At 29.3% G+C, this 14,685-nt stretch overlaps 1 protein-coding gene across 1 annotated transcript; it reads left to right on the top strand.

Annotated features, from left to right (window-relative positions):
- Positions 1 to 12,084: 12,084 nt before the first annotated feature.
- LOC129980744 (uncharacterized) lies at positions 12,085 to 13,067 on the top strand (the record flags this gene model as incomplete). Its single annotated transcript, XM_056091125.1, has 1 exon — positions 12,085 to 13,067. A coding segment is annotated over one exon (669 nt), but the record flags the coding sequence as incomplete, so codon positions are not given.
- Between the last annotated feature and the right edge of the window lie 1,618 nt (positions 13,068 to 14,685).

The following is a 14,685-nucleotide window of genomic DNA, read 5'->3' as shown; positions in this document are numbered from 1 at the left end:
AAATTGATTGATTCGTTCCCTTTAATAAAATATCTGGAAGTTTACTTTACAACGAAATGATAATATTCATGCATTGCCCTTTTACTCTCAAATAATTAACATATATGTTTTTCCTAATCTCTTAATTTCAATAAAGCAGCTTCAGAATGAAAACAATTAGAATGTGTTTTACCTGAAATTTGAAAAATTTATTTTAACAATTGGTATTAATTAAAATGATGTTGGAGTTTATTCTTAAATGCAATGTATATATTATAATGGAAGAATTTTTCAAAAAATACTTTCTCTTACAATCGATTATTTTTACAATATACTATTCGTGGGGGGGAGGGGGAGATTCCAAAAGTATACTTATTTAAACAAGTTTTATTTAATAAGAAATTGTTTCGTACTTTCTTCTGATCTATAATTTCATAAGAATCATTTACATAAAGAGGAAAATGTTATCTTTCTATAAAGGGCTATTTATTTAAGTGAACATATATAATGAAATAGTTCAGAATTTATTTCGAGTAATTTTCTTTTTGATACGATATATATTTTTTATGCAAATATTGTATCAAATTATAGACTTAGAAGCAGATCGATTTTTTTTTATTATTTCACATTAAAATGGGAAAACGCAGACGGTCAAATGTTGATTTAATTTCATTTTTATAGAGGACATATTATGTTCTAATATCTGCCTCTGTATATCTATTAGCGGTTATTATGTGTATAAATGTTCCCAATTTGTTTGTAGATACTTACTGTAGGGAAACGACAATATTTAGTTAATGTTGAATATGCTGAGAAGTACAGAGAAAAAATCAGAGGAGTTTATTTTTCAAATTCGTTTTTTTCGAAAGGAACATGAATAAGAAAGAAGGAAATGATATAGTATTTATTTTCTCGCATACGTAATTTTTGAAAAAAAATCATTCGCCAAAAAATGTAACACATTTTTTGTTTAAAACTGCTTAAAAACTTTTAAAGAGTTTAAGGAATCTCTTCATCCTCTCCCGTTCTCCTGTAAAATAAATAAATAAATAAATAATCACTTTTGAAATTATTTCTGTCTCTCCTTCTGCATACATTATAACTACGAAAAAAGAGAAGGAGTATGAAATTTTGTATGCAATTTTATCGCTAAAATAACAAAAATTTTACTTATAAATTATGGTATTTTTGGTATGCTATTTGATAAATTATGTCTCGATATTGTTAAGAAATTTCCGGGTTCGTTTGGATAGTGGAAGTTATATGGTGTGGAGAACGCTCAATCAGCAGTAGAAAAAAACAACGACGTTTATTTACACGAAGACACACAGGACAGCACAAAGACGACAACTATGTACAGCATAGAGAAGACAATTATCTTCAGCCTAGACGTGCACACAACAAGACTCTATTGCAGACAGTAGCGCACAACTTAGTTCAGCACTAGCTTGACTCCGTCGCTGCTCTGCTAATCTTTGGAAGACTCGTTCTTCACCGTCGATTCTGAGTACTCTCGGCAGCTTCAGACTGCCTCCTTTTATAGTTCTCAGGAGGCGGGGCTAGAAGCCTCTCAACCAATTAGGAACTTTCGAGGCGTATCTCAGTTCCTACTGGACGACATTCATCATATTTAGTTCATAGCCGGCCACCCAGAAGTTATCGGCAGAATGCGGTATCTTATTCACTTGTCGGATATATTTCCAAATCTAATGCAAATTATAAGCTAAATGAACGACATTTCAATCAAAAGTCTTAAAATCTGCAGATTTAACATCTCCGGCACTCACCGCATTGAGTTTAGTCGACCGACCAAAAACTGCTAGCAAAATGAGAATACCACCTGGTCATTATCTTATTCACGTGTTACCTTGTCGGTTATATTGCCAAAAGTAGTACAAATTATAGCTTAAGGAAAGACATTTGAATCAAATGCCTGAAAATCTGCGAATTAACGTCTTCGACATCCATTGCATGAAGTTCTTAGTTTGGTCTATCAAAAATTGTCCTCAAAATACGGCATATTATTGACCTACCACCCTATAGATAACTGACCTACCTCCAATCGATTTTACCAAATATAGCCAAAGCACTTGAACCATTACTTGGATATTTCGATTGTTTACAATATATTAACTTTAAGATGGATTTTAAATAATCATATTCGATAATGCTCAACTCTCTACAACCATTATGAAATGGTGAACACTTTTGCCGACGAAACTCTGCATTTCTCGCCGACGGGGGGGGGCAAGAGCTGCCGATAGGGGGTCAATTTCCCCCCCTGCTACCGCTGCCTCTGGAACTTATGAAAAATCAATCGACCTATTTTCTTCAAAATCTTATCTTAAAAATCAAAGAATATGTAAAACTAAAGAAAGAAAATTTTGATTTAATATATTTTAATATTGTTATGTTCATTTTATATAACACTTTTATATGAAATAATCCTAAAGCAAATAATAGATTTATAAGCAAAGATAGATTTACAAGCAATATTTGAGTTCTTTTAAATTACTTTTTCCCTTTTATCTCGCATTTTCTGCAAATATTATTTTAACTATGCAAATGCTATATGTCTGCAAGCATATATTCTGAAAATGAATTTTTATCAATCTAAAAAAAAGCGCACATATTTCCCCTCCCCGGTTCAATAAATCGTCTTACAATCAAAACACTCTTACTTAGAAAGGGACTTAAGAGTGTTTTGATTGTATATCCTTTTTAAGTAAGGATAGCATCAAAGCAAAAATGCTTTAATCACAATGGCATCACCCCCCTCTCTTCATGCAACCTTCCAATTCATCGATTAAATGACCGGAAGAAACATAAGAAATACTTCATACCATGCCCTTTTTCAACTGCCCTTTTTTTGCCTAGCGACATTCCTACCTCCTCTTCTTCTCACCCTTCCTGTGTACAAACCGCAATGAGAGTAGCAAGGTCCACACAGTCGTTCGCGAACGAAAGATATAGAGAAATCAACGACCACAATCAATTCGTTCACTTAGATGACCCGTTCTTACGTGAACGACCCACCTCTAATTTGAATCACACGCCTCTTTGAAAAGTATTGATCACTGGTATTGGCTTTTTGATATTGGTTACGTAATAACCGCTCATAAAATATTCGTCATCCCTAGACTGGACACACCTTTATATATTTAAATAAATATGAGTGACCAGAAAGAAGCAAATACAGCTGCAACTATTGAAAACGATGTGACAGACGCTACTGTTAAAGAAAATACGACTGAAGATGAAACCAACACCGATGTAGAGCAAATTACTGGAACGGTAGCTGCTGCTGGAATTGAAACGAAAATTGAACACTACCAGAGTAAACGTTCTGAAAGGCGACATTATAAAGAAGCAGATGAAATTGAAGATGTTTCCGTTGAAGAAAATGCAAGCGATAATGGCGAAGCCGAGATTGATGTAGAAAAAACTACCAAAGAAGAAGTTGAACCCAAGACGGATGACGACAAGAGCAAACGAAATCGACGACATTTTCCTGGTTCAACGACTAGTAATATTTTTCGTTAAAAATGTCTGCATAAAGAGGCATCTTCAAACGAATTTTTTATTTTCAGTTTTATGTTTAGCCTGAATACTATGTTGACGTTTAATTTATTAATAAGTTTGAATTGCTTTTTAATTTTTTTTTAATGAATTACTATTCAGGTTTTTAAAGATCTCGTATATAATATGATCTGAAACTAACTGAATGTATTTTTCCTGAAATATTATTTTGATAGCACATTTTTAACATTATGTAAATTATAATCAAGATGCGAATTTTCATAACTTTAAAGTGAATTTTATTAACAGCATCGTACACTGTAATGATTTTAATTGGTGTTCATTTTTTCCCTTTTTCAATTTTTGAAAATCAATAAAAATTTAACATGTTGAGCAATAAAAGTTATACCACATGAATTAAGATACCAATGAGAATCATGATGAGAACAAAGAATTATAATTTAAATATATTTATAAAAATAAAAGCTATTTTTAAGTTATATTATTTCTAATGAGTTTTCAATAATTTTAAATCTAATCATTTATTAAACAGTAAGTACCATTTTTATAATTATATTCATTTGGCATTTTTTATTTTAATCATTTCTATTTCAATAAGCATTCTTATAAGATTGTTTTGAACAAAATATTTTTCACTATCTTTTCTGTTTTTCTGTCACATTGAAAAGTAAATAATTTTACTTTTTTGCATATTATTTTTATATAGCCAAATATTATATTCCTTCTTCTCAATTGCAAAAGGCATTTATTTAAAACACATTTTAAGCATGTTGGGAATCAAGACTAATATTTCTGTATTATACATTAGCAATTTTTTACTCTATAAAATATAACTTAAAATAATATCAAAATAGGAAACATAAGGTTTTTAAAAATATTTCATCTTTAACAAATTTTATTCTTGTCTTATTATTACCATAAAAATTTTTGGTTGGCAAATTTTTTTAAAGCTACTAGGTATTGAAATATTATTCTTTATTATGAAGAACAAAAAAACTAGGAATTGTAATAAAAAAATAAATATGAAAACTATACAAGCAAAAGTAATAAGATGCAATATTCAAATTATAATATATGATTAGAGTTAATATTCTTGTTCATTTTTTTGATGGAAATTAGATAAATAAAATTAAAAAAGATATAAAGTAATAAAAAATGTTTGATATTATTTTTCTTAATATTTTAAGTAGCAGTCTTTCTAATTGAAACTTGCATGCACAAAACCACATAACATCTGTAACAATAATAAAGAATGATTCATTAAAGTGGATATAAAACAAGTGTGCACATTAAAAGTTTTGGAACATTTTTTCAACTAATAGCACGTTGATTACTATTAAACAGATAAATGGTGGAAAATGGACTTCTGTTTTTTTAATTTTATAGGAAGTTGAATATATTCAAGTAAAAAAATCTCTCTTGATTTGTTAAGAATTATTTTTGGTTTCAAAAGAAATCTAAATTAAATAGCCTACTCTAAACTTTTGTGCTAATTCTATTATTTATTCAAACATAAAATTAAAGAGGTTTTTAAAGAGAAGCTATGCCTTTATGACTGATATTTTACGTTGCACTTTTTAACCCTTTGAATGTTAATCCATTTTCATTTCCGGTTTCTTTATACATTTGTTATGACAAAAAATTATCTGGACTATAAAGATCTGTTTATATTAAGAGTAAAATTTGTCGTTTTCTGAAACTTATAGTTGAATAAGAACATTATTTTAGTAAAATAATTAAGCATTTAAAAGATTTAAAAAATAAAATTTCTGAATGTATACGAGAAGTTTTTTAATAAGCGCAAAGTAGTAATATAATGTTTTTGCTCAATTCACTTTCCTGTATTCTTAACTTTTTCATTAAAATAATCAGATGCCTGATCTATTAAAATTTGTAGAGTTATTGCTTTTTTTTTTAATTTTAAAAATTTAACTGGTGCAAAAATTGGACTCATTCAGAAAATATTTATTTTGTGCTATTGAAACATGACTTCTAACTTATCACCACAGCCTTAACTTACTAATTTTTTCTTATGTTATTTTTCTGTTAGTTCATAAGAGTATAAATAGACATTTAAAAATGTAATTAATAAATAAGGAATCCAAATAGTATGCATGAAAAAAAATAATTAAATGTTGTAAAATGATTAAATAAAGACGACAACTGAGCACTCATCTTTTATATTTTAATGGATCAGAGGAATAATATTGTTAATCGGGAGAAAATGTAAATGACAGGAAAATCTTACATTATTTGAATAGAAAGGGTTGGAGATAGTGGAGAAAAATATAAATGCAGAATAAAGCTGTACTTACAGTTTTAGAGATGTATGAATGCTTAATTTGTAAATATCTGCCTTTTTGAAACAGGAGAGGAACAAATGATTATAAAAAAATGTCTATTATTAGTAAAGATGAATTTGTGTGCCGCACCCTGCAGGATAGCTTGTTTGAAGTACAACGACCAAATTCGGCATAAATATAATTTAGAAGGTGAGAATGTACACCTTGGAGCAATTTTTTTTAAACTAAAAATTAAGCTGATTTGTGAAATTTTTCACCATAACTTTCATAAAATATTAAAGCAAATAAACAATTTTTGCTCCATATAAAATTTTTAAAAAATATGTTTTTAACAATAACAGTTTAATAACCTTGCACTTTTTTTCTGATTTTGGCAATTAAAAAAAATTTTTTGACTAATTTTCAACAATAGATTAATATTTTTGTCCCAAAATTCACACTTGTTTTCATTGTGTCAACAAATTTTTAATCGAAGTAATTTTCTTTCCATTGTTAAAAGTGAAGAAAGAAGGATTCCATTTTTAATGTCCATGTAATTTATTTTCATAACAATAAAACAGTAAAGTAATAGTATCATGAAAGTTAGAAGATTATACTTTTACCTTTTAATTAACACTATAATGTAATAAGATTGATTTCCATTAGAAAAGTGCATTTATAGAATGAATAGAGCACATCTTTTATTACTAAAATTATATGACTTTAATATCTACAACAATTTGATGTTTAAAATTAAGTTTACTGATAAAAATCAAGGACATGAAATTATAGAAATTTAACTGAACAGAAACAAAATTCCTAGTGAATCAACTGGTCTCCAAAAAAAGCTATAATGAAATAAATGCCAGCCGGAATATTAAAAAAAAATCTGAATGTCCTAGAGTCGTCGATAACTTAATATGTAGCTGAAAAATGTTCCTTTTTTGCCATATTCGTATAATTTAATGATTATTTTGAATTTAATATACTAACTTTCAGTTTTAAATTACACATCTTAATGCATAAAGTTGCAATTATGTTTTGAATGCTTTGCTGAGATTTTTCTTTGAATTGATGGGCAAATATATTTTTATTTAAAATAAATCTATTACTTCGCCTAACTAATTTCAGACTGTATTTGACAATATTCATGAGAGCATTGGCGTATTACAGGCATTACACAAATAAAGGTAAGTTATGTCAACATGACCCATTCAATATGCAGCAGAGATGGATGCGTTAAAAATTATTACAAGATAGTCAATGACCTGTCAGATTCTTAAAGAAAAAGAATTTGAGAGTGAAGAAATAACAAAGGTCAGTGTAGTGCAAATTAATAAATAATAATATATTCTACTTCCAGTATATCAGCTATCATACAAAAGAGAAACATTATCACTACAATTATTTATTAAGGAAAGCACAATGAACCAATCAAATATTTTAGGTTGTCAGTGATATACAGTACACTCCCGAGTGTCTGGTCTAAAGTGGCGTAAGGGCAGGCCGGATAACAAAAAAGCTGGATAAGCCGGAGATCTATAAACTCATTTATTTGTTAGTGATACCAGAAGACAAAATTTTTTTACCACAACTCACTGTTATAACACGTATTTTCACATTTCTTAGTGAGTGCTAAGCCCTCCATTTATCTCAAGCCAAACGGAATGTGAACACAGCCCGTTGAATCGTAGAAGCAGTAGACTGTAACGTGTCGAGTTAAAATAGAAGGTACTGGTAGTTTATATTTGTTAATATACTGCACTGCATGTTGCAAAAATTTATTAAAGAAAAAGTAAATTAAAAGATATAAACTGTTCACATTTTAACATAAATTCTGTAATGCCTAACTTAAATGCAGAAAACATAACAAAACATGAACGTAAATCGTAGTTCTGATTCTTAAGAAAATTGATTTTATTTTTCACTGATAAATGATTACACAGATATGAAAAGATAACTCTAAGATAAGAATCAAAACTTAGTTTTCACTTCTTCATCCTAATTGACTCCAATTCTCAGACATTCGAGGGATGTAAGCAATCCCATCTTATCATCACCATACTTCAAATCAATCTGTGGTTGTTAATCAGGGAAAAAATCACAAGAACTGAGAACTTATGGAGCTGTGCATTCTAGAGAATTAATTCATTACCAATAATTTGAATGAGGATACACATTCTGTATATATACTAAGTTAAATAAGATTTCCAAAAATAATTTTGCTCATCAATTTTGACCTCCAATAAATAAATAATTATATAAATTTTGTCTAAATGCAAATGTAAAAATTTGTAAAAAGAAAAAATATAATTTTTTTTTTTTTTTTTTGAAATTGCTAGATAAGTAACAATTGAATATAATTTGGTTCTGTCAACACCTGAAGTTAAGGCGCCACCTACGATTTTCAAACAATGTTATTCTATGTAGAAATATTGCGGTATTTTTTATTTGCTATCGCTTTTTTTTTTTATGAAGTCATCTGCAATCGGTAGAAGGAATAAAAACACAGGTTTCTACCAAAGGAATTTTTTCTTGGACTTCTCAAAGTATTTTTAAATATTTATTAAAAGTTCACAAAATTTCAACTCACCATTTAAACAATTTTAGAAAAAATTCTCTCATAAATAAAATAAAAGTAGCAACTGCAAAACATCTGTTTTGGTATCTTCTTTCCGATGCATATTTAATTTTTAAAAGAAAAATGTGTAAAAGCAGTTTTTTAGACCTAAAATTGGAAAAATAATTTGTACCCTCCTCTCCAATGCTCCTTTAACTCTTCCCATTCGCGGAGGAATACACTATAACCCTCCCTTTACCCTCTGATTGATTATGACTTTTATTATCTAGTCTTCACTACGTCTAAAAATCTCCCCCTTAGCATTATTTTCTTTCTTTTTTTTTCTTTTATTTTGTTTACCATCAAAGCTGTGGTCATCTGCGCCTTCACAATCCACACTTGTTTCTGCGAATGCTACCGCACCCTTGGAAACAAATTTAGTAGACTTTTTTCAAATATATGATTATATCTATCTGTAAATTAGCATATTGTTTACTTTTCTTGCTCACATGTTTGAGATATTGAGGGGAAATTAACTGAATATGGATTATCGAAGAGGTTCAAAGAAAAGATTGTACCTGTCGGCAAAAAGGAAAAAGTGAACGGGACAAAACTTAGCTCAATGGGGAGAAAAGTATAATTCTTTAATAAGTTTTAATTTAAAACAGAACCTTAGTTATTATTTAGTTAGTCAAAAAAAATAATTTTAAACTCTTTTTTGCCATTAAATTTTTTTTTTATTTGTTCTAAAAAGAATAATTTTATTTTGCCGTAAATCAAAACTGATAAAAAATAACAACTGTATTTATCAGCATTTTGACAGAAAAAAGTTTAACAAGCAGATGGATCAGGACAGTAGTGACCTAAAAATGACCCAATTCAGAAAAGGTTTACTTTACTTTTTTTAAAAAATTATCTACAGAGTATCATATCAGGTTTTAGCAGGGAAGCACAATTATCAACATTATTTTTTACAGTTTTAATTTTTCATCGAAAATTTTAATTATCGTAAGTAAAAATAATCAATTTTAAATTTTTGCAGTTTGTATTAATGCATGAATCTTGACTGACTTATATACAAATGCAAGTTATTGTAAAAATTTACAAGTATTGCAGTTTTTTAATGATAATATAAGTCAATATTTCGCATTTGTTATCAATAATTTCCACAAGAAATGGTTTGATAACATTGAAAATAAATGAATACTTTAAGCTGTTACATAAATTAAGGAAATCCAAAATATTGCGGTTTTTAAGTATATATAATTCTTTTAAGTAGTATGGCGTCGCGAAATGCTATTGAAGAACAACTGATATCACTAATTTTATGCTATTTCATATTTGTAGAATTAAAATGATGTGTATAGCCAATAGAATTTAAAACTGCATTTAAAAAAAATTGTGAATTATGTACAATATAAAGCTGCCATGAAATTTTTCAGACGGAAAGCCAAGCAAATATGTTTCGAAAAAACATCCCCAGATGAACCTGGTGAAACTCTGTGTGTTTCCAATCAAAATCATCAAACATCAAAGGATATAACTCTCATTGGAAGAAGAAGAATTGATGTAGGGTATTTTTTCAGCAGACTTCGACAAATAGACAATCAAGGTCTCTTTAATTGCTCTTTAGAAAATATGATAGTCGTATATGAAATAAGAAAAGGATTACGAACTGGTATTGAACTAAAGTGTAGCATGTGTTTTTTCACAGAAATTATTTGGTCTGAAAACTCAAATTCGCGCAAAATGCCTGTAAATACTGCCGCTGTTTCGGATATCATGGCTACGGGCGGAGGATATTCAAATCTAGAAGATATTCTCTCGGCCCAGGATATTCCGTCCATGACTTCATGCACTTTCCAAATGGAGCACGATCGCATTTCGGCAGCCTGGGAAGAAATGGCTACAAAGGAAATGCACGATGCAGCAATGGAGGACGTCTGGCGATAGAGGCAAATGAAATACATTCAGATGGTATTACCTCTTTTGACCGTAGTTGGCGACGGTTGCTGGGCAAAAAGATCATACAGGACAAATTATTCATCTCTATCCGGAGCGGTATGTAATGCAATTATCACTTACTCATTTTGCAAAAAAATGAAGAGTAGATATTTTATTAAAATCTATTATAATGCTTTAATATTATAGAAATTTTGATTTCTGATAAAATTAGGTTCTAATCTGGAAAGTACAATTGGATTATTATTATTATTTTACCCTTTTATCTTCATTATTATAATCTTTTTCTTCATTTGACAACATTAACTAATCCTATTATTAACTATTAGTTTGAAATGAAGATTATTACTAATTATAGATTACTTTTAAAATAGGATGTGAAGAACACTAAAGCCTTTAATTTCACTGATGCGTGTTATTAAAATATTTACTAAGAGCAATTATTATTTTGATCCTGAAATTATGGAAAATATATTTACGCGGTATAAACATCTGAGATAATTGCTTAATACGAAATGTATTTTTTTCCAATAATGATTAATATTTCAGAAAGGATTACTGCAAGAATGTAATAAAATATCTAAATAATAAAAATGATTATATGGTTATTAAATATAAATATTTTAATAGTTGTATATTTCTCAGACGCAATGTGCCGAAAAGCTTATTTTAAAGGCATAAGTACAATATGAGCATTAGAAAGTAAACGAAACCGAAATTATGTTTATTTAAATTGAAATAGAGAATACTACTAATATTTATGCCTAAATTATTTTATATTAGTGGAAATATTTCATTACAATGTTGTAAAACTATTTCCAATGCGTTTATTTATTCATTATGTCTTACCAGTTTTTAAATATTACTCCTTCCAGTTAAAATTATAACAAGAATTATATATACTTTCAGGCGACAATCGTAGGATTTCGAACGAAGTCCTACACTTGGGTGTTCGAAACAAGTATTGCTCCATCTCTTTCAGAGCAAATAAATTGAAAATACCACCGAACAATCATACATGTTATAAAAACTGGAATGGAAACTCTTCGGGAATGGAGACTGACATTATTAAAGAAGGATTCCAGAAAAGTATTTCGATGTATGGTGTGAAATATGTAAAGCTCGTTGCAGACAGAGATAGTAATGTTTACAAAATGATTTTGGATTCCAGACCTTACGATGAGTTCTAAGGAAAAAATAGAGTGCCACAACCATCTCTACAGGAAATTTGTAATAAATTGAAAGACATTGCCAAGAATACAAAATCTGGACCCATTGCCCATAGAAAGATCCTAGGAAAAAATATTTTAAAAATGGGAAAGGCCATATCTAACGTTATTGCCTTTTATTCAAAATTTCCACCAAAAGACGAAATGCAGAAGTGCATGATAAATATAATTTATCACGTTTTTGGTAAGCACGAACAATGCACAGAAGCATTTTGTAAGGAAGAAAAAAGAACTGAAAGAGATATGCTGGAGGATCTACGAAACAGTGGACAGCTTTTTACAGTAATGACCGCCATGCAAAATTTGGCCACCCATAGCAAAAGCTTACTGTTTGCTGCCAACAACAATTGTGTGGAGCAATTTAATGCAGTTATTGCAAAATTTATTGGCGGAAAAAGAATTAATTTCTGCCTTCGCAACAGTTACCAGGCTCGTTGTAATGGCGCAGTGATTTCGCATAATTCCAGGAGTTTGATGTCTTCTTTTCTTAAAAACATGTACAATACAAGTCCTGGGATTTGTGTGAAATCTTTGGAAAGAAAAAGACAAAAAGAGAGGCAGCAAAGAAAAGGAAAATTTCGTCAATGTAGAAAAACTTTATTTAAGAGACAAAGCGCGGAATAAAAATTACGGGCCCAGTACGGAAAAGACTGATTTGTCGGAACAGGAGTTTCGCCAAAAACGAGAGCAAATTATTAAATCCTTTCAGTTATCTGACACTGAAGTTGCTGCCTTAGAAAGGGCAACGATTGAACAGAAAGACAGTTCGTTGTGGAGAGAGGAGCGTCGGAAGCGACTAACGGCTTCTGATTTTGGAGTCGTTTGCTGCAGAAAAGAATCGATCAGTTGTGAAAATATAATTAAAAATAAATTATACTCGCATTTTCTTTTTGCTGCTATGAAATGCGGCCAAGAAAACGAGCTCAATGCTATTAGGGCCCTAGAAGAAAATTTTAATTTGAAAATCCAATGTTGCAGTTTATTCGTAAACACAGATTTTGCATATATAGCTACATCTCCTGATGGGCTAATTGGTGATGATGGGATTGTTGAAGTAAAATGTCCAGCATCCTGCAAAAATATTTCTCCAGATGAGGCAATAAAATTTCCATTTTGGAAATTAAACAAAGATGGAAAAACAACTGTAAATAAAAACCATAAATATTATTTTCAAGTTCTGGGCCAGCTGCATATTACATAAAGATGCTTTTGTTTATTTTCAATGTGGACGAAGAAGGGGCAAAAAACAGAAAAAGTAATTCATGATCCAATATTTTGGCAACAAAAAATTGAGCTTCATTTATTTTGACTGTTTATTGCCAGAACATGTTGATCCCAGGTATCCAAGATCGATGAAAATTCGGGATCCTTCTACTATTATAGAGCCCCCCCCCCAAAAAAAAAAGTGAAAACTCAATAACAATGTTTCCGAAGCTTTTTGCTCTTTGGACACTTTTATTACTGTACTTTTTTTTATATATATAATTCTTTGCTATTTTGTCTACGTTTTTTTTATCAGTGTTTTATATATTTAATCTTGTACATAACATTTATCTTATTTATATATTTTGCAATAAATGATAATAAATTTTATTCTTAATGGTAAGGTAATATTGCTTTTATCAGAAAAACAATTACTGGAGTGAAATTTATTTAAAGGGAAGTAAGATATAAGCATATCTATATTCTCTTTTATTTACTAATATTTGAATATTCTCATATTTCTGAATACGTTTTCTTCAAAATCGCTATTATCTATACTCATAAAAGGAAATGTATGTGTGTGTATGTATATTACATTAATTCACTAAGGAATATCTTTATCAAAAACCATGTAAAATCATTATTTTTTTGCTTGTTAACGATTAATACAATTTAATAGCTTTATTTTATGTTTCTGATTTGATTTTGCTAATATTTATCAAGTTACAGGCAACTCTGTGCAAGTACTGCTAATTATATTAGTGCTTTGGGAGCTATTTTAGAAATCTTAAATAACGCTTTCAGAGAAATTTTCATGCATTGTTATTATTGGATTAAAATTTCAACAGCAACATGACAACAATTTTTTTTTTTTTTTAAAAATCTATATTAGCATTTCTGTACCAATATATTTTACTATTGATCTTTCCTCCTATTCATGTATCTACATTGCTTATACAGTAGACTCCCGATTATCCGCGCCTGCCACACAAAGTTTTTTTTTTTTTTTTTTGACTGATTTTTATAAAAAGGTGCAGTTTTACAATTATACTTTTGTAATTACATAATACATTACAGTATTAAAACAGTACATATGTATTAATTTTTCTGTGTATCCTTGACGCATCTCGTAAATACAAAGCACTTTTCTTAAAATTCATTTTAGGTTAGTTTTGAGTGATATACTAAAATATTAAGCGTTAGTTAAACATTTCCTGCTGTTTATTTTACGTTTTATTGTACATAAAACGATTGTTCAAAGTTGGAATGATTGTTTTCTTTTTTGCTATACCCGTTTTTAATCCGCGATTTTTGTTATCCGCGGCGGCCGCGCCACCCAATTCCGCGGATAATCGGGAGTGTACTGTATTTGGATAATGAGAAAATAATTGTTTAATGGAACAAGGAAATGTTCTTAATGTAATAAATTATTGGATGTGTAAGTGAAATTAATTATATTAGATGAGAATATAATCTGTAATGCACATAAACAATGCTGAATGAGAAAGTTTTTGTATTAGTTGAACTTTAAATACTTTCTTTTTTCAAGTTCCCATTTTAGTTGAGATTATTGAAAACTGGAAAGATGCCTTGCACAAAATGTGGAACAGTATAAGTTTTTTAAACTTGTAGTAAATGTTGCATGTCTATCGAATTTGAAGTTAAATATACTCTTGTGAGTAAGCGATCAAAAGCAAGCTAAATTAATTTTAGCAACCATAAATCTGGATTATAAAAATTAACTAAAACTAAGTTGATCACTGCTTTCTTAAAAACTTTCTTATATGACAAAGAAATGTTTTTTAATGTGTATTGGCATTTGTGCTACAATATATTTTACAACTATTTTTCTTCCAATTCATAGTTATATACAAGTAATCATAATTTCTATTTTGAACAAAGCAACATTCCTACCAAGTTATTTAATTGA

The sequence above is a fragment of the Argiope bruennichi genome, chromosome 8 (genome assembly GCF_947563725.1).
Source record: "Argiope bruennichi chromosome 8, qqArgBrue1.1, whole genome shotgun sequence".
NCBI lineage: Eukaryota > Metazoa > Arthropoda > Arachnida > Araneae > Araneidae > Argiope > Argiope bruennichi.
The sequence above is the reverse complement of the archived record's forward strand: the minus strand, read 5'-3'. Positions and strand labels throughout refer to the sequence as shown.